The 21,491-nt window shown below is 40.0% G+C and overlaps 1 protein-coding gene across 1 annotated transcript in view; it reads left to right on the forward strand.

Moving 5' to 3' along the window:
* The first annotated feature begins 2,523 nt into the window (after positions 1-2,523).
* Positions 2,524-21,491, forward strand: part of TESK2 (testis associated actin remodelling kinase 2) — a 75,494-nt gene continuing 56,526 nt past the window's right edge. The window contains exons 1-2 of the mRNA XM_012575303.4: positions 2,524-2,732; positions 10,314-10,614. Coding sequence (XP_012430757.2) covers positions 10,396-10,614 — 219 coding nt within the window. The 5' untranslated portion in view covers positions 2,524-2,732; positions 10,314-10,395. The remainder of the gene's footprint in view (positions 2,733-10,313; positions 10,615-21,491) is intronic.

Genomic DNA, 21,491 nt, shown 5'->3' on the forward strand with positions numbered 1-21,491 from the left:
CGCAAGGTTTTGCCTTTGCTGAGTCTTTTAACGCGGCGTTCATTTTCCTCTCTCCGGGAAACAGAGGGAGGCTACAAAAGTCACTCGTCTTCTGCAGATTCCAAAGGTGCAGGTTTGCCCCGGTGCTTCTGCAGCTGCGAGGGGGGACGGGGACTTAGTGCGACAAAGTTCTGCTGCCAGCTCCGGTTTTTTCTGCTTTCAAAAATAGGACTCGCCGTTGAGATGAAGTCATAGGAGGGCTCATGAGATGTCTTTATTTCCTTCTCGAAACAGGGCTCGGTAGCGTCACAAGTCACAGGACCTCGTGTGATGTTATATGAAACACAGTGTGAGTGTTTCCAGCTGAGGTTCAGCTTTACTGGATCACGCTGGTGCCTTTTAATGATGTTACTTTGCACCAGGCTGTGGGATTAGTGCTTGTTTCTGGATATTACCAGTAAGACATTCGCAGCCCAGAAGCAGGAATTACACATATCTTGCTTCAGAAACAAAAAGGAGGTAAAATTTTTGATGGGAAACAGGGGAATGATAATTCATTTGCGTAGTTCTGGGATCAGTTCCTAAAAAGAGCGGTAATCAAAACCTACCACCAGATGTCATCTTAAAGCCAACTAATAGCTCCCAAAACAGCAGGGACGAGGAAATCGGGGAATAGGGAGATACTGGTTTTTTTAAACGGGGTAAAAAGTCGCAGGGAATCACTGGACCCTGACATGGTGAAGGACCCCGGGATGTCCCAGAGTTAGCTTTACAAAATCTTGCTGAGATAAATCCCAGCAAAATATAAAGCACTGAAATTTAACTTAAAAAAAAAGTTCTAAAGAAAAAATCTTGGTAAAAACGCCTATTCTGAGACTCAGTTCTGCTTAAATACAGAGAAAAGAGTCTGATGGATCTGGGCAGTTCCATCTGCTTTGTCACTCTTTAAAATATGATTGAAACAATAATAATTTTTTAATGGCTTAATTACCAAAGCTTTGCTGCACTGCACTCTGTGTTTGAGGTGTCATTAGAACAGATGTTTGCAGGTGGTTGATATTTAACAACTGTGAGTGTGGGAAAATTTCCTGTGAAGCATTCCAGGAGGAAATTAAGAAAACAGCACATTTTTGCCCACACACAAAGTACTTTTAATCTGTTACCTGTGCAAAGATGATTATACCTTTTGTAGTTAAATATATGGAGAAAGTTTCACTGTAGACTCTTGATTGAAATTCTGAGACTAAATTTAATCAAGACAATACAGAATAGAGAAATTTTAATCCAGCTGTAAGAATAAGCCTCTGTTCAGTATTTAGAGCTGGTGCTAATGTGTCTGACATCAAACTCCCTCTAGCATATTTTTGATCACACTGAAAAGACTAGATGTAAAATTAATGATGAACAATAATGAGAAAACATATTTCTAATATAGTATAGTAAAGCTGACTGACATATTCTTGCCCAAGACCTTTTTTAGTTACAACTCCTCCAGTTTTTAACTGTTTGGGCTTTGGTTATTCTATCCATAACTGTATAGCAAATGAACCTTGTTTGTTGAAGAGTTTCAGTAAAAATAGTTCAGCCTCTGCCAAAGATGAGGTCAGGGAAAAGAATCAGCCTCTCGCCAATGTAAACGAAAACCAAATCCCCCTCAAATGTTTAATGAGATGTTTTAGTCCTGCCGTGCTTTGGAATGGATACTTGGAATCTGGCAGTGCGTCGCAGCAGGAAGAAAGGTATCTTCTTCCATACCTGTTACAGGCTGCTTACATGTGCGTAAGTGATAATTTGAAAAATAGCCGTTTGGATGTGAGAAATCCCAGGCTTATTTCACCTTGGCAGCCGAACCCCCAGAATATCTGAGCTGGATTAAGCAGGTTCCAGGCGGGGAGCGGGGGGTGGCCGAGCCGTGTGACCGACACCAGGAGCGGGGGGCTGGAAAATGGACAGAACGGGAAGAGTGAACGCTGAAGGCGCAAGGAGGAGCCCAGAGAAAGGGATGAGTCCTGCGGGAATCCTAGCACGGACGGGTATTAAGAGGCAATAACAGCAGGGCTGACACCACGGAGCCCAGCTGTGGTCATTGGCAAGGTGATCAAGGATGGGGCGGGGACCGGGACCGGGACCGAAACCGGGACCGGGACCGGCCGCAGGTTCGGCACACTCGAGCGCCCGCCCCACTGACAGCTTCAGCCACGGTGATTGGCTGTTCCGCCCGCCCATCACTGCCCGGCCCGCTCTCCTACTGGCTAATTCTCTTATTTATAACCCGCCCTCAGGAGTTGCCCAATGAGAACGAGGCGCCCATAGCAACGCCCCCTCTTCTTCCTGCCGCTGCCTCCCGCGCGTCTCTCGGGAGTTATTGTCTCTCCTGTGATTGGTCAGACGGCGTGTCGCTTAAGCGCTTATGACCAATTGGAAAAGGGAACTCACGCAGACTACCTGAGAATCCCTTCTCCCTGTTTCCTTTTCCCATTGGTCGAGAGGCACTGTCCATCACACCTCGCCTGGCGCCGATTGGTCGGTGGGCAGGGGCGGCTCTGTGGGCGGTGGCGCTGGTGGGAGGAGGCGGAGGCGGAGCCGGCGGTCGCGGCCCCGGGTCCCGCAGCCGGGCTCCCGCCTCACATGGGGCCCCCGCGCCGGCCGCAGCGGCGGGGCGAACCCGCGCCGGGCTGCTGAGGGGCCGCGGCTGCGGGATGCGGCCATGAAAGCCCGCGCCGCCCGCGGGCCCTGCAGGCGCCGCCGCTCAGGTAACGGCCGGCGCGGGGGCGGCGCGGGGCCGCTCCGGGAGGGTCGGCGGCGGGGGGGAGCGGGGCCGCTCCGGCGGAGGGGCTGCTCCCTCCCGGCGGGGTCTCGCTGCGGTCGGTGAGCGGGGCGCTCCGGGCAGCAGGTGCCCCGGCGGCAGGTGAGGTGAGGGGCGGCGGGAAAGCCGCGCTCCGAGCCGGGGTGAAGGTCTGGCAGCGCCCGGCGCGGAGCTTTGCCCGGCCAGGGTTGTCTTGGAAATGTTCGCTTTGCCAAGAGGTGTGAGGGCTTGGCTCGGGTTTTACTGTTTCGGTGTACCCTGTAAGAATACGTGAATCACGCGTTAATGACAGGCTCGAGTGTTCAAATGTATGTGCGTGTATGTTTGCTTTTTGGCCTTCAGGTGAGACGTGCTATGGAAATGTAGGTGGTCACTCTTAGTGTTGTATCCCTTGGAGAGTCAGAAGGGTTTTTGCTTCAAGTACGGGGGACTTCCCACTTGTGTGTTCCTGTAAGTGGTGCTGTAATAGTTGAAAGCTGCAATTTCAAGAGTAATGAATTGAATTGGAAGAGTACTGGGTTGAATTTTATTTAAACCTTTCTGTTTGCCCTTCTAAAAAAAGCAGCAGCTAACATTTAGGTTGTTTATGAGAAGCCTTTGTGCTTTGACTGGTTTTATTTTTTTTTTTTAGTAGAGATCAGAGTTCTAGCATATTTTATTGTCTGCAAAGTCAACAGACTTACAGTTCCATGGACTTAATTAGGCAGTGGAATTTGCAACCTAAGATAAGATTTTTTAATGAGAATCTCTGACATGCCCTGTGGACTAGTCATAAACGTTTCCATTCAGTCATCATGCTTGGAAATAATTGTTGCATGCCAATAAAAATGTCATTTTCTGATTCTTGCAGTGTTCAGCTGTAGACATGGCTGAGTAATTCCATTGTCCATTTTGGTTTGTGTAAAACCTTCATGCAGAATGAGCAGTTTAAACTGAAGGCAGAGGTGTGTTCCCTATACCTGGTGGCAAGTGTGTGCACTCCTGTGTTTTTTGCTTTGATTTGTTTTGTGGCTTTTCATTAGGATGAACAGCTGGCAGTTGGGACCAAGCACAAATTAGGGCCTACAGAGCAATCCTTGCTTCAGTTCTTCGTATTTTTGTGGACAGACCGAGTTAGTTCACAAGAGCTGCTCTGGTGGCATAGGCCTCCTGTAACTTAGTTATACCCTCTAATTCCAGATATTTGCTTTTGCCATTGTACTCCTTTATGCAAATGGTTTCACAGACTCATGAAAAAAAAAGCAGGGTTGAAGGAGGGGTCTGTTGCTTCTGTGTCTGCTGCAGAAAAGAATGAAGCTTGTGGTTCACTTGCATCATAGGTTCCCTTTCTGTATTTTTCCTGTAGCAGACAACCATGCATTTGCACAATGGCAGAGCTCTTTACTGTGTCCTTGCAGTGTGGGATCCTGCAAACTGTCACAAAAATAAGAGCTCTTCTAGGTAAGATGGAAAAAAATTTGCTCATAATTTTTCCTTAAAGCCTTTTTCTGGCTTATTAGTTCCCTAATATATTCATTTGGAGCTGTGTGTTCATCGCTAAGTCCATCTAATAATCAGCAACTGTATCACACTGACTCCATCTGTTGTCTGTTGCCAAGACTTCTTTCTGACTTAGACTGTAAGCTTCTTTTCATATGATCCTGTCACTTTTTGTTAAGTTGAGCGCATTGCTGGTAGTGGCTAAACCACTTTCTGGCGTGATTGTCCTGTTGGTTGCACTGGAGAAATGTAACAGCTTTTGCAGCTCAGAGTGGAGTTGGTTGAGATGACTTTGCTTTTGAAGGCTGACCTTGTGCGCTCCAGGTCCATGGCTCTCACGCTGTGAATTACGTGTTTTCCATTGTGCAGGGAGCTTCAGACTGGTTTGTAAATACCAGTAAACATCAGTTTCTGCATTACCTTAAGAACAACGGGTTTGGGAAGCCCTGTTCTCACTTCCAAAAGTCATAAATTAGTGAAGACCATGTTACTGTTCCATCTGTGCAGCTGCTACTGCAGTAAACAAGGTACTTGGTGTTTCACTGTAAGGTGCAACCAGTAACACAGCCTTGTGCTTAGTCAGGGTAGGCTACAGAAGGTCTTAAATATTTCTGGAGATTATACTTCTAGCTGGAAAATACAAATATTGACTGCCTTGTGCGGGGATGCATAAATATAATTTTGTCCAAGAGATGTTAGTCAGGTATGAAATTCAGCCTGTTTACTTTGTCTTCGTCCCTCTTTCAGGCATTCGTGCTCTCTTTCCTTTGCTGTTCTGGATTGTCTCACTGACTGCATTGAAACAGAAAAAGTTGCTTCCAGTCTCATGTGAAACCCTTTGTGCTAAAAGAGCTGTCAGCCCGCATTGCAAATCCAGCAGAGAGGCTGGGGGAGAAATTCCTAGATTGAGATGTTACAATACCTGTTGGTATTAGAAGGCTTTGATTCCCTTTCTTTTTGTTAGGCGCTCAGCAAATGTCAGCCTGCTGACACCTGGAAGGCATGAGCAGCTTCTCAGTGTCTCTACTGGGCTCTGTTTTGTTAAGCAAACATAATGTATAAAAATGATCCATTTGAAGCAGCAGCTGTGTCTTGTACATGATCTACTTGAGTGGTTATTTAACTCTAACGATGCTCTGTAACCAGGCTGGAGCCTGTCTGCTCTGTGATAGGGGTGACTGAAACCAGGCTAGGAGAGCAATGGATTGTTGCAAGGACCTTAGTAGAGCTTCAGTTTTGTATTGTAATTGGACCCTAGAAAATGCTGGTGATTACACTGTGGGCATAAGGATCAATTAGTTTTCTGGTTTTGTGAGTTTTTATTATTCTCCCTCAGTTATATTTACCTTCTAAATATGTGCTAGAAATTATGCCTATGCCTGATGAAAATATTTTTAAACCTACAACCTTGGCCCTGAATCCTGAGCTCTGCAGTAATAGCTGGTCTTTCTTACTCACTTCAAACTTGGCTACAGTCACAAAATAAATGAACTGTTTGTTTCAGCTGAGCCTCTCGTGGAGGTTTGTTTGCATTATAAAACCATGATGCAGTTCAGCAGTCTTCCAGTGTCTGGAATGGTGTAGTAGGGCTAATGCAGGTCTCTTCTGAGGAATGTCAGTCCTAGTTTGCAGGAAGCTTATGCTATGACAGTACTGGCTAGAGCTGGGAATTATCCTGTACAGGGGAGATGAAATTAAAGCAAAATGTCATGTAAGTGAAAATAGAAAATACTGTGATTTTCATGTTCTAATGCAGTGTCGTAACAAAGACTATAAATTGGACCTAAAGACTTGTCCCATAAAGTAGTCAAAAAGACTTCAAGTTCAGGATGTGCTGGGCCAAACATAACCCAAGCTCTGGTATTTGTAGCTACCTCATCTGGAAATATTTGCTGTTGTCTTCCTCTCAAGGACAAGAAGCTAAGTTATGGACAAACTGAGGAACTTTCCTCTGTTAGGGGAGCAGGTGAACAGCAGCTGAGAGCAAAATTGTTGAGTGGCTGGTTCTCTTTACTGGTTTGGTTTAAATTCTCGGGTTTCATTTAAAAATATTTTTCCTTGGTTTTATTTTTTTTTCCTCCAGGCTAAGGACCTCAGTCAATTCAGTCTTTAGAAAAGTTTATTCTTTACATTTCTTTGAAGCCCTTCTGGAATTTGCACTGTAGTACAGTGAAGTCTTCTTCCCCGTCGAGTTATTATTTTGTGGAGTGACACTTGCCAGCATAATTCCTCTTAATTCCTTTATGTTTTTGTAGTGCTGGCTGTTGAAGTTTCATCAGACTACAAGTTTAAATAGTTAACTCTTGGCAAATGACTTTTATCAAAGCTTTGGCATCTTGTTCTTCAGAAAACCTTTTCAAATTAATAACATGCTTCTGCCAGATTTATTGCTTTCCAGGCTGAATGCCTAGCGACAGTCTCTGTGTCTAAAAATGGTTGTTGTTATTAGGGCCATCTTTTAGGAAATTGTGAGTTCGGCATTTGAGTGCAAATATGCACATATTTATAAAGATACTGGGGACAGGAAACCTCTTAGTAATGAGTAGAAATTTTTTTGGGAGGATCTTGTTTTATACTCTGAAGCATAAAAGGGATGCTGCTGGAGTTCAGGAGCCTTACCCATTTTTATATCTATGAAGTATAAAATGTTAATTACTGGCTAATATATGCCTGTTTGATACTGATGTTTAGGGTATAACTTGATATGCTGTTGTGGGGTTTCCATCTTTAAATAATTGCAGACTCTGGCACTGGTTTTGAAAGGTAACTCTCTAATTAACCCAATTAATGCTGATAATAGTTGTATTTATAGTAGTTTCTATGATTAAATAATCAATGCATTCATTCAGTGAAGAAAGTGATCTTAATATTAAGATGGATTTTTTTCCCTTCAAGGTGTATTTTGGTAAGCAAAGAAGTTTAAATGTGGTAGGGCATGAAATGTTCTGAAATTGTACTTTTTAGAAATTTGAGAAATGGCTGAATAGGGCAGATAGGCATTTTGAGAGGTGAATTTCAGGATTACTTTGGTCTTGGCAGAGTGAGGTGCATTTTTCTTGAATAAGGGTCTCAGAAAAATTGTTCTGGAAGCTTTATTAGGAAATTTGTTTTCTAGTAGTCTAGTAGAGTCTTTTAACTATCTGTTGAGCACAGCTTAAGAGTTTTAAGCTGAACCTTAATATGAAAAAAAAAACACCCAACAACCTTGTAGATGGTTACAGGATTTACAGGATAGTCTTAGATTCTGCTCAGTGCACTTTAATTAACCATACAAGGTAGTAAATTAAAGTACCTCAGACTGGCTTGACAGTCAATTAAACCTTGGTTGATTTCATTGAGAATGTGATCATTAGTGTAATTGGCCAAAATGACAGGAGGCCCACTTGGAATTGTGCCCACTTGAAATTTTCCTCTAATTCTGTGTATGCAATCCTGGGCAAGATAATGGAGCTGTATCCTAATATTTTCCAAGGATTTTGTGTAGCTGTCTGGAAAGGTAAACTCTAGTAGGCAAAAATGAAGGAATGGGTTATTTGGGAATCCAGATGGCAGAACCTTTTGGGGCTTTTTCTTTTTGTGTGTGTGAAGTACAGTGAATTTATTCTCTCAGTATGGAATTTGTGCAGAGTTTTGCAAAGTTCACCATGTGATTTCAATCAAAAGGATGTGTATATGTGTGAGGGAGATTTTTTGTTTTGTTAAATAGATGTAGAAACTGTGTTGAGGCCATCTTTTGTTAATGGTATCTGGATACTTAAGAGATTTAGGCTTTTTCTCCTGTTTAATACTGCTTATCTAACTTGGTCTATCTTCCTCTAGTTAAAACAACAGCAGTCTTTCCTATTTTAATTTTTTATCTTGCTTTGTCTGGGAACTTCTAATCTTTAGTTTGCTGAGTTGCAGTGTAGATGTTTTCTCACTGGGTTTATTCTGGGCTTCTGCACTTTCAGTGGAGGGTGATCCTGTGGTTCTGGGTTGTCAGGTTGTGCATTTCTGGGGGCAGATGCTTGCCTCCTTCCGTGGAAAGTAACTGATGCATGTGAGTGCTACTCAGATGGAAATAAGTTCTAAAAAATTGTTCCTTCAATTACAGTAGGTTTTTTGGTCAGTCTTCAAAGATAGTATCTTCTGATCCAAAAAATGAATTGTTTAATACCATGGTTTCTTCTGTCTGTTCTCCTTCCATAGGCAGTTCTTTCTTTATCTCCGTAAAAAGTAACCAAAATATAGCTTGCCCTTTTCAGATCAAAAGGAATTATTTAAGCAGGCCTTGGAAATTCCCAGGCATCTTGTCTGTAGCTGAGGAGGTTCTCAGCTACTTTTCTAGGCTATTTTTCAGCTATGTTTCTGGGCTATTTTTCTCCATGGAGGACAAGTAACAGCCTTTATCTTCTTGTGGTGCTTCTGTGCCTTTTCCAGACCCTCAAGGCTCCTGAGTCAAGAATACACAAACCTGATCCTGATCTCCTGTGTGCCAGTTGGCCACTATAATCTGAAAAGTGCACTAAGATTAGGCATGTGGGAGTCTGCATACAAAATTCTGTAGGAAAACCATGATGTGGGATTTGATAGAGATTAAATTTTCATAATCATGCCTTGGTAAGAGTCCCTTATACCCACTGACATCCATTTAGAGAGGTGTTAAGATGTTTGAAATAAACACCCTTCTTTTTTGGGGTGGACAACCTCAAATTAATTCCAGACAGTTCAGCAGAGCTTATTTCTGAAAGCAGGGAAGGACTGACTGTGTTTGCCTGATGTGTTGGCACAGGGCATCTCTAAAAGATAGACTGCATGCAAAACATAGCCTGTAATAGCAGCACTGCTGTGTTTTCAGAGGGCAGCTGGCGTGCCTCTGAGATGCTTTTCAAATGTACTGTATTGTTCAGGTTCTGTACATCTTTGTACATAGAAGTGTAATTGCCTGCTCTGTGGTTATTTTGCCCACCTTTGAAAAAATAATTTTATTGTTTCCTTCCCTTCCTTCTAGTTTTTCATTCACCCTTGGGGAAAAAAAGTATCCTCTTTGTGACTGTTCACTTTGTTCAGGCTTTGTAGGTGCTCACCAAATTGCTGTAAATGACTAGTGAATTTTGGAATGGATGAATAACCTCCTAACTCTAAGTTTTAAAGAAAAAAAAGTATAAAATACCTGCATTTTATAATTAAAAATTTAAAATACCTGTCAAGTTTGCCATTCCAAGATGAATTTGATGGGCTCCAGAGTAATTTTGATTACTTCATCATCCTCTTAGAAAGAGGAAAACATTATTAATCCCCCTCCTTTTTTCCTTTTCCTTTTCCCCTACTTGGCAAATGTAACTTTGTTTCCTGTGTTTTCAGTTCAACTGAAATTAATATAGCTTTAAAAAATATCTTTGTGGGGAAAATTTGTCTGGCAGATTGTTATAAGAATGCTTTGTAGCAGGATTGGTGTTTTTAGAAATTTGGGGGCTAGGTGTTCAGTGGGTATAACCTTGTGTTCCTTCCAGGTAAGGAATTGATCTTGACATGCTCATAAATGGAAGCTTTAAAAACAAGGTTTTGATGCTTCAAGTGAATAATTTTCCTTATGCCAATTGAAAATGTTTAAAATTTTTTTTTATAGTTGGAGATGCCTTGTTCACGCCTGAAAGTGAAATAGTTTTGCTGTAGCAGTAGATTGGTCACCGACTGCAGCTGAAGTGGAATAACATGTTACATTTTGTGGGTTTCCCCCTGCTCCCTTGCTTGCTGTAAAAAAAGAAAAGGTTGGGGGAAGGGAATGAAAGTTGTTTGTTACCAGCTAAATTTTGAGTTCCAAGCCTGTTTGTCTCAGAGTACCCAAAGCATAGGGTATTTCCATGGATCTAACGGAAAAGTTAATTAGGTTGCTGTCTTTACTGTTGATGTTGTGTGATGGTTTGTTTTATTTCTTTGACTTTTTTGCCCCTGATTGAATAGCTTCATTCTTTTCTTACTCTCTTAAATGGATGTAAGCTTTGTTGGGTTCTATCAAACTTATTAGATATCTTCACAATAATGGTAATCTCAATTTTTTGTATTTTAGGATCCAAGAAGAGTACAGAAGACAGCAAATTACCTAAGATGTGAGAAGTCCTCCTGTAGTGAAATAAAATCTTGTTTTCAAAATGGACCGAAGTAAGCGGAATTCAATAGCAGGATTTCCACCACGCTTGGAGCGCGCTGAAGACTTTGATGGTAGCACTGGAGAAGGGACTGCATCCCAGCTAGGAAGAGTTTGTACCTCTTCATACAGAGCCCTGATAAGTGCCTTTTCCAGACTTACTCGTCTTGATGATTTCACATGTGAGAAAATTGGCTCTGGTTTCTTCTCTGAGGTGTTCAAGGTGTGTGTTTAGTTTTTTTCCTCTCAGTGTTGGTTGCTTCATGTTTGATGAGAATGTACAAGACTGTCAGGCAAAGTACTTTCCACTGAAGTCAAATGAGAGTCCTTGTATTTGCTTCACTCCAAATGAGTGAGTGATGAAGAACTTTCAGGCTTCAAATACTTCTTCAATCACTCTTCTAGCTGTTTTTTGTTTTTTTCTTTTTTTTTTTTTTGTCACTTATAATTTATTTGGGGAGTTGCAGAGCTTTTTGGGAGGAAGAGAAAAAGCTAAAAAAAATAGGTTTAGTTTTTGACCTCTGCCATGTATTTCTGCATTCATGTAGTGTTAAACACTGATGGCTTTTTGATTCTCCCATATGTAAGTGTAAATGTCTTTAATTTAGCTGGTTTACTGGTTTTGTGGGATGGTACACATTCCTTTGGTAGTTTTTGCCTCACAAGACTTAGATGCATGTGTTAAGGAGTTCCATACATGGTTGCTGAATTTGGAACCACAGATTTTATTGCACTGAAATTGCAATACAATTAACTGCTCTTCTCTGTTTCCTTTGCTGCCTATGCCACACTCCAATAATGAAAGATTGGTTTGAAGTAAATAATATGAATAAGAAAATCTGATATTTTCAGTGGCTTGCAGCTCTGTATGTGGGACATGGAAAAGACCTTTTTAAAGCAATTTGTAAACACAGTTTTATAGTGCTGATAATGTTTCTGCTGCTCTGACTGTTCTTCTAAGGTTTATTGTAGAGGAACAGGACATCGAGTTGTCTTTCAGGCATTGAAAAAATAGTTTCTTTCCTTGTTCTAGTTCCTGACTTCTCATGGAGTTACCTTCCACATTGTTTCCATTTCAGTGAAATGCCAGAAAACTATCTTGCAGTATATTATGTCCATTCCATAACAATTCATCTGTTTTATTTCTTGAAGTTAAACCAAAAAACTTTTTTATCCAGTTTTATTGCTGTAAAGAGATACCTGCATTAGAAAATGGATTTTTTTTTATATTGCTTTAATACTCAAAGGCATTGAGATCTCCATGTATATATTTCCTCTTGTGTAAAAGTGAGTCACTCCACAAAAGTTTTTCTGTTTAGCTAGATATATTAAATTTTAGTTTTCACTGTCACAAGTTTTTAATTCTTTCAAATGGCTAGACATGAAGAACTTTATTCGGGGTGTGTAGGAGACTCGGTGCAGGACATTTCTTTATAAAGCCAGCTTTTGTAACAGTTGAAAACAAGGGTTGGTTTGGTGGTTTTTGTTTGGTTGGTTTTTGTCTTATTTTCCTGTTTGGAAAACTTTCTGTAATGCATTTTGTAGCAACTGGTTTTGTGTGGAGACATTTTCTAATGTTAAATGTTTGAAAGTTCTGTATGTTATTTGAATTCATCATTACAGCTTCTGTGGTGAAGCTGCTGTGCTATATATAAAGGTACCAATAGACTTGGGTCATGTCTAAATAACACACCTCAGTTTACTTGTGCGAATTTCAGAATTCAGGTAGAGGTAAAAAGGTAGTTAAAAGTAAAGATGAATTTTCAGCATTCATAGTAATGGATTAATTTGAGAATTTGTTGATTGAGAGAAATCCCTGATACCCAATTTATTTTTATGTGCATAAACAAGTCCTCTTAATTCTTTAAAAACCTTCCCCTGCTCTTCTCCTTTGCAGTGAGCTAAAGTAGACATCCCAAGGTGTTGGATCGAGTTGGTGGCATTCCTGTGAGAGTGATGGTGGTAGTCTGAGTATCTGGTGTCTGTTTTCACAGAAACAACCACAGTCCCCCTGCAGGCAGAGACTGAGTGATAAACTCTTTTCTTTTGCATCAGTTTCGACCAGAGCTCTGCAGTTCTGGCACGAAGGGGTGAGACTGCATTACAATTTTATCATAGATGCAGTTCCAAACTCATGTAAGCAGGTTTCTGTTCTGCTGCTTTATCAGCCTGACCACCTCTGTCATTAATCCTACTGTGCTGATGATCAGATTTCATGCGAGAACCTTGATGTGCTTCCAGTAAAGAGAGCCTCGTGGCTTGACACAGTTAAATTTCAGTCTGCTCTGCAGGCTCACAGCTAAATGATTGAAGTTGAGAAAAAGCCAGAATAGTTCTAAACTTACTGTGTAAGTAATTTTACAAGAGCAATGAAGCCTTCCCTTTAAATGTTCAAAGGTGTCGCAAAACCCACCATGTCTCCAGAGCTTTTTCAATAATGTATTTGTCTATTGTTTTGTATCATACATTGGATTGACTCAAGTGATTTAGCAAAGAATGCTTAGACTATTTTAAGGGCTTGAGATTTTTGTTTTGCTATGTAGCTGACAATTTTTTTCAGTGATTTCTTCCCCTCTATCCTTTTCTGTGGAAATTTCTTTTAAAATGTAGTCTATTGTGGTGGATAGATGTTTCCTTCTCTTAACTTGTGAATAACAGTATGTTACAGCTCAGATGTGTATGTTCATGGTCATATATGCTATGAATGATCTTTTAACATTTCTAGTGCACCTTTATTCACAAAGATATTAAAATCTGTGGCTTATTCAGAGTATTAAACTAGTGTTTTGATTTTGTTAGCTATCACTATAACACTTCGAATTCATGTTCACCTAATACCAGATGTTATGGAAACTAATTTAGAAGAACCTAACTTTGTCAAAATATCAGCAGTCTAGTTTGAAGCAGCTGACTGACTAGTGCCTGTTCCAAATTTCAATGGCAAGTGCAGCACCCTGAGGTTTGCTTTTAAGATTAAGCTGGGCAGACACTGTTTGTATAAATGAACAGCCATGATCCCAAACCCTTAAACTGTTGGGAAAACCAGCTGATGAAGCTGTAAAGAATTGTGGGGGATCCAAGCATTATACTGAAATGAAGTATTGCATTAGGAAATAGTTACTATTAATTATAAAATATGTGTTTTGGATCAGCAGTCAGACTAAAATCCAGGATGATTTATTCACATTTACCTTCAAGTTCAGTACTAAGTATTCAAATTGCTGGGAATTTCCTTCAGGTGTTCTTTTTGTCTCTGCATTCTGTAGCTGAACTTTTGAGAGAGACTGGAAATACTTGTGACATTCCAGTGTTAAAAATGGGCTTTTTGCAGTTTATTATTTGTGTGCGCATGAAAACAGGAGTCATTGATCCAATACAGAATTGTACGAAGCCAAGTGTAAATACAAAGAGAGGGCATCATACTTTTGGATGTCTTAACAAGATGGGTGGTGGGTGCAAAAGGATCAGTATCCTCAAGGTGTTTGTGCTGTATGTGCTTATACTGTGAGGCCTCCTATTTGAATACCCTGGAGTGATGGTCCCCAATTCATTAATTAGTTGTCAGTCTTTATTTCAGTGGTCAAATTAACATTCCTTGACTTTCTAAAGTGCTGACTGATCAAGAAAGGCGTGCCTGTCCAAATACGTACCTTGTACCTGCGGCTAGGATCCTGTTTCTAGTATTTATTTAATGCCTTCAGGGTGTTTAGAGATAAGCAGCATCCAACTGTCTAATGTGAAAGGAGAAACGAGGCTGGAGTTGTGCTCACAGGTACTGTGAAGAACACATAGATATAATTCTTTTTATCAAGTACTTGTAATGCACTTAGGATAAAACTAGTAGTTCTGTCACCTCTAAACATACAAATAATAAGTGATACTACATAGTGTCATTTGTGATATTGTGTGTCATGGGCACATTGTCATGGTGGTGGGCTTGATCTCTGGAACATCTTGTTCTAGGCTGTGGGAGGTTTAAGAGATATTACTGATCTGGCTTTCCCAAAGTGACTCAATGGGAAGTTTTTGGTTTTCTTTTTGTACTTTATGACTTCATTACCATTCAGAATAACATTTTTCTCTGTTTGTCTGTAATTTTGCAGAGTTTGAGTAGTCAAGTGCAGAAATGTTTAATGTCACTTTCTTCTGTTGCCTCTGACAGGCTTAACTAGAATAACAGTGCAGAGTAGGAACAGAACAGCAGAGTAAGTGAGGGATTAAGTAATGAGATTTCAGACTGTAAGAGGTCTCTTGACTAAAAAGAAGAATATCTGTCTTGGTGGGCATGAATATCTCTATCATGTTATACTTTGCCTGTAATGTCTCATAGTTTAACTCTATGCCTAAAAATAAAGGAAGGCATTATGAAGTTCTCAAACAGTTAAGCCTTGGAAGAGTTACTGGGTCATCTACACACACTGCCACATTACCTAAGGTCTTTGAATTTTACCAGCAACTGGAACTTTGTCTAGAGCATATATTGGCACCACATACAGCATATAGCACAGGTATACCTCCCTTGCTGGTTTTTAAAATTCAGTTCTGAAGATCTCAAAGACAAAACCATACCCTAGTTTTCTCAACAATAGCATATAGAAACCATCCTTCAGCTTTGTGTCATGCTCTTATAATGCGTGTCACTTTTTGCTGTCATGGCATATTAGTACCTTGTATTTAATGGTACTAATTAATTAGTGCCTCCTCTAGCCTTCAATCCTTGTTTGCAATGAAGGTTTTATTTAAGATATGAAGCGGCCTTCACTAGTTAGTGAAATAGCATGAACAGGCTAATGGTCCAAATTGAAAAGTTTCAGATTGTTCTGAGTGGCAGCTTCTGTCAGAAGGAAGGCAAGTCAGAGACCTCGCTTGGCTCCTCGGGAAGCTGCCTGGGGAGACTCCCCTGTCTTACCCTGCCTTGTTATGTCCAAGTGTATCTTCAGCTGTGCCTGGCAAGTCTGTAGTCTGGTTGTAGTCAGTTGTGGCGTGGAGTCAGATGCCTTACAGAAGTCTCTGTATATCACTATTGCAAAATATGTGTACATTTTGCTTAATCAATCTTAATACCTAAATTGAAAATTAATGTAAATCTAGGCAGGGATGTTATGAGAATTAGTACAGTATCCTTAGCTAAGTCAGGCGTAAATATTTCTGCTCTGTCTTGGCAGCTACTTTTGGCTTTAAACTTCCATCATAAAAGAGTCTACAACCTCCTTTGGTGTATCCAGGCTATAATTTATTATTTTTAAATTATCCTTTTATAGATAGAACCTCCCAGTTTGAGTTGTTTCTACAGCTGGTCCTTCCTATTTGCTTATTGACACTACTAGCAACTCATTACTGACAGAGGTTTCCATTTTCCTGTGGCATTTAGTCAGAAGAGTAACATGTCTGTGAGTGTGTGGAAGGAGGGAGGCAGATATTTGAGTAGTTATAAAAATGAGCATGCAAGGAAGGGAATGCTAGTTCATATTAAAAGGAGAATATGACTACAAAAAGGACATGGAAAAAGTATGGAAAAAAAGGCAAGGGACCTGCTGCTTGGTTTTCAGCCCAAGCTCAGCAAAATCCCACTGCAGAAGGTGTTGGAAACAGTGTCAGAATTTGCAGACAACATTTTCCTGGACTGGAATCTTTATTAACTTTGGTTTTATCAGATGAACAGTCACTGCAGTATTTGAACTGTCAAAGTGTTTTAAATCTAAATGTGGTTCTGTGCATTATTGCTGGTTTGTGCAGGATGGCCCTTCACGTAGTTGGGCTGGAAGGGGAGAATCTCCTGGAAAAGGGATGGTGCAAGTTTATTGAGGAATTGAGAAAGCATCTGGAAGAATTGCTTTCCATCATCGATAAATGTTTTCCTCACACCTTCTCTATCTACAGTCATTGTCACTTTGTCTTAAGGAACAAAATAGTAACACTGTCAATTTAGAAATTTGAAACACAACAGAAACATCTTTCTGCATAACACATAGATTTTCTGGTATTCAGGTTAAAAGTACTCAGAGCAGCATTGATAATGTAAAATTTCTCTAGAAATACCAGATCTTTCTCATGCTTTTTCTTTGCCCTTATGGGTTCAGTTTCAAAGTTCTCTCACTTTGTCATGTGTTGTTTTGAGCATTTGGTGAAAGGTTTGTACTGGGAAAGGATCTTATTGGCCTCTGGAATTAGCAGCCTGATCAGAGGCCTAAGAAATACTTCAAGGTCTGCTTATGATAAGTGGTGGCAGAAGCCATCTTTTTAGGGTGGAAAAGGAGTAGGGAATGAGTATGTGGTTTATCCTGTGTTTTCGTTTTGCAGACATAATATTTAATCTTTTAGACATGGGGAATATGCTCTGTGACTGAAAAGTGGCGCCCATTTGACCAAGGCTTATCTTCCCTCACTCAGGTGTAGAGCCATTGTTTTTGTCCCTGCCCTCCCTGTGTGATATGATGCCAGTTAGAAAAACAGACAGCATCTCTTCTTGTCCTTGTATGCCTTTTGGCCTAATTTTTTTATAGGATTGAATTTTAAGCTGGAAATCTTTTTCATTTTGACTAGTGAAGGAAACTCGCCTTGTTCAAGGTGACAGAAGTAAGGTATTGGAGGCTAAAGGTTTCTCTTGTGAAGTTAGGATGTTAAAACAAGCTACTAATTGGTTGAGAATACAGTCACTGTATTATGTAATCTAGCCAAGGAGGTTAGAATAACTCTGAAACTTCACTTCATACTCTGTGGTTTTATTAGAGAGGTGATTTTATTCTGGTTCTTGTCTGGAGTAGGAAGAAGTGCCATTGTGGAACTGAGGCATAAAGCAGAATCCAACTGCTAAGATGGTTTGTATGGTAACCACTTAACCAGACAGTTGTCTTCCTCTTGCTAATGTGTTTTTTTTTTTTTTGGTTTTTTTTTTTTTTTGCTATTGAGGTGCCAAGCTGCTGTCATCCTAGTCCTTGTCACTTAATTAGCAAATGCTTTTATAGGGCATAGGCTACAGGGAGAAGTAGTAATAAATAGGCTGCACTCCAACAGATCATTAATATAGGAATTAAAAACCTCATCTGTCTTTATGGATTGCACCACTGGGGCAAAATACTCACTTCCTCCCCACTTAGCAATTCTGAATTTTAATGACATTTGCACGTATCTAAAGTGTAGAGCACTCTTACTTTTAGCAGAATTGAAAATGCTTTGAAATACAAGGTAGAATGGAGGGTTAACTCATTTGCTATCTGAAACAAGTTCTGGTTCTTATTAATTTATTTCCTGGGTAGAAGTCTTAAGATATGCATGTTATAATCATCTTAAAACATCAGCTGAGGAAACACTGGGATTGAAGGAGAACCAGGCAGCAGATTTAATGGAAGCCTTGTCTTTTGTAGTGGTGTTGAAATACTTTAAGAAAATTTCCAAAAGTATACTTCCATAATGCTTCTTCCTCTACTGAGTAACACAAATTAAAACAGGGTGAAACAGTTCTTACACTGTGTTTCACTTTCTCTGGTTGGGTCAGACAGCTTCTCTGTTGAAGAAAGAAATATTTAGAAAATATGATAGAACTATCCTGAAATGAACAATTTGTTTGAAGACTAAAAAGCCAGAATAAAAATCACTGAAACAAACTTGATGTTAAACAATACCCAGTCAAAAAAAAACCAAAACAAAAAAACCCCCAAAAACAAAGGAACATAGTTTAATGTAAAATTGTCCATTTTGTAATGTATTTTTCATCTGTTTGAAAACCTGGCCTCTCCTCAGCTTTGCTGAAGAGCTGATACATGGAATGTCCGAGGTAAGTCTTTGTTGTCCTCACAAATAGAAAGAACGCTCACAAATTCTGTCAATGGTAAGAAAGACACTGATACTATAACAAGTACCTTGCAATAGGAGATAACCCCCATTTGGATTTTGTGTTTAGTACAGTGACTGCTGTAGTTCAGAGTCCTTTGGGCCTTTGATTTTCTTCTGTTGGAAAAGTGCCAATCTGAGTATCATTGTGCAGTTTTCCCAGGGCAGAACAGGTGGCAAGATGCCCTTGGCACTGAAATGTTTGTGTGCTTTTTTGTCTTGTTTTCCATAATAATTTCTCAAGCACGGTTAAATGAGATCTGTTTAGTTTTCTCTTCTGGATGGAGATGTGCTGGGTTGGCAGCTCTGGGATTTTCTGTTTTGCCAGCTGGCAAACATGCACATTTGTGTAAGCTCATTCATAGCTGATACTGAGAGACAGGTGCTGATTTACTGTTCTTCAAATAACTGTGCTGGCATATGTCCAGTATTAACATGACTGCACCTAGAGAACAAGAGTGCATCACTTAAAAGCTTTGTGAGACGCCTCTGAGGCACCTCTCTGGACTCTTATTTACTGGGATTAGCAGCAGGGAACAGTTAAATATATTTCAGTGATGGGTTTCACTGCCTTTGCCTGTGGAGTGTCTGTGTTGTTAATGCATACAAATGCATATGTGTTATTGCCTAATATGAAATGTAAAAATGAGAACTGCGAATTACTCTTGATGGTACTAACAAAATAGAGATGCTTACAGCCTCACATCCATAGGGAATACTTCTCCATAGCTCCTTAGCAGCCATTGGAAGTGATTAGAGAAAGGAGTTCCTAAGCCTGTGTGACAGGGCTTCTTTTAATCTTTCCTTCTGCAGTTGTTGGTATTCTGTATGCAATCCAAAACTTGTCCCCAATAGGTGCTGAGGCTGTATCCAAACTATAGGAACAACTTCTCCTGTCCATGCTCTGGGGTGGCTGCAGGACCCTTTGCACTGGTAGCAGCTCTGCAAGGTGGGGGGCCCTCTGTTTGATGGCCTGGTGGCATTAGGGGTTGAGGAGAGGACAGGGCTCTGAAACATCCCTGGAGTGATCAATGCCGAGACAGCGTTGCTTTGTTAACTAATCCGGAGCTGACAGTGTGTCTCACACTGACTCACTGCTGTTGCTTTGTTCACATGAGCTGCCTGCAGTTAAGTCCTGTAAATCCAATTCCTGTGCTTCCTAGCTTTTACAGGCCGTGAGGAGAAATGAGAAATTGCATGGCATATTTAATTAGCTACTTGTGTAAGAACCTGAGCAGTTTCATGGAGGCTTAAATAACAAGAAATAACTTAGATTTTTTTATTTTTGCTGTAACCTGAGTATTATTATCTGTATTAATTTATAAAAGCTGAAGTATCTTCAAGTAAGCAAAATGTGGCTTCTTGCTGTTCCCTGCTCTTTTTGTGGTTGTGATCAAGTTCTAAGTGCTGTGATTATAATAGCAATAGTTGTATGTCAGTGGGCTCTGTTCTGAAAGGTGAGAAAGACTTCCTTACTCATGCATGGTAATGCTTATTTGAAACATTTATAAAGGAAATCTAAGGAAATAATTTCTGCTCCAAACAGAACTTTCTGTCAAGGCTCCCATATAGTCTTGAAAAGAAACCCCACAAATGTATTTGAATACCAATGATAAGATTATTGGTGTAGTGGGGGGGCTGTGTGCTCACTGCCAAACTGTTCATATACTGTAGAAGTTAGAAGATAAAATTTCTGTGTCAGGAAAACTCAGTCCGAAGTATTGATTTCTTCAGAGACTTCTGCAGATTATGTAAGTATCATTATCTTTTATACAGGCTAATGCCGTAGTAACATGGAAAATATTTAACCATAAGTATTAAAAATTAAATGGGAAAATAGGAACACAGATACAGTATCTGATTATGTATTATCCTTGGATGTTACAGCAGTCATTTGCAGATGTCAATCTTCCAGTTTTCTGGCAGGTAGATAATACCACCTCAGTTTTATAGACCAGTTAGGTAACAAAAGAAAGGGAGTAGCATGCTCAAGGCTGCCCAGTGAGCTGAGGATAGCTAATGCTGAAAATTAGGAATAAGCTCTCATTTATGAACTTCAAACTCATTATTTCGTTTTCTTTCCTGACTATAATATTACTCAGGTATCAAGTACACGGCTGAGCTGTTTACTGAGGTTGAGGTAAAACAGTGCTTAGCCAGTGTCCTTGTTCCATGTCCTGGATTGCAGAGGAAAGTTTATATGGCTACATTCTGCTGAACTGGCTACAAAATCAGTCAACTACCCCACCCTGGGCTATGCCTGTTTATTTCTCATCTCAAACTGTGGAACAATAGTCCTCTGATGAATTTGTGCTTTCTCTCAAAATAAGACTGTAGTCTCTTTTTGCCTTTATGGCTTGATCGAGATCAAGTTAATGGCAGAGGCAGAGATATGTGCACAGATTCCTATCACTAAATGGTTTGTTTAAAATAAAAGGGTGCTCTATTTTGGGCCCTGGTTCTAGATTACAGTGGGCAATGAAGAAAAACAAAATACAAAAGAAAAATTTAGGGTTTTTTGGCACACAAGTGGATTTACAAAGTATCAATGGTACTGCTGTATTACTGATTAGAAATTGACTTTAGTTTGGAAAAAAAAATTGGATAATTTGACCATAGGTGTGGAATATTCTCTAGTAATTGAACATATTTCTTTGCTGAATTGGAAGTGCTAGAAGTTACTAAAGTTATCAAATTAGGACCTTTGTTTGACTAACACTGAGCTTTTGTATGTACTAAAGGGAAAACGGTGAAGTCTCCAGATTTTTCTGTGTATTTCTCTCACATCTTTTTAGTATCAGAAATTAGCAGAATCACAATTACTGACAGACTTTTGAAAGGTTTTGGGGTTTATTTTGTGCCTAGTTTCTGTAGCTCTTCTGAACCTGTGCTAAAGCTCTTGTAACACATGCTGACTGGTTTTGTTTGGCAAAGTTTTGTTATATTTGGCATGTCTCCTTGCTGCAAGAAGTTGTAGTCTATTGACATTCTGTATTACTACTCTGAAAACAGCCAGAACCCATCTGACTCTCTGGAATCAACACAGCAGCTTAGTATTATCTGGACTAATGTATTTCTTTCAGCTTCTATTTGTCATTGAAAATTTTCCTAGTGATAAGAAATTTTTGATTTGATATAGGCATCACTGCTATGAGTATGTGTATCTGACGGTACATTTTAATGTTAAGAAAAACATTTCAGATTACAGACTTATAAGCACTGTGATCTGAGCTGAAGAACAGGTTTATCTTTGCTGAAGGGAGGTTTTTT

The sequence above is a fragment of the Taeniopygia guttata genome, chromosome 8 (genome assembly GCF_048771995.1).
Source record: "Taeniopygia guttata chromosome 8, bTaeGut7.mat, whole genome shotgun sequence".
NCBI classification, from domain to species: Eukaryota; Metazoa; Chordata; class Aves; order Passeriformes; family Estrildidae; genus Taeniopygia; species Taeniopygia guttata.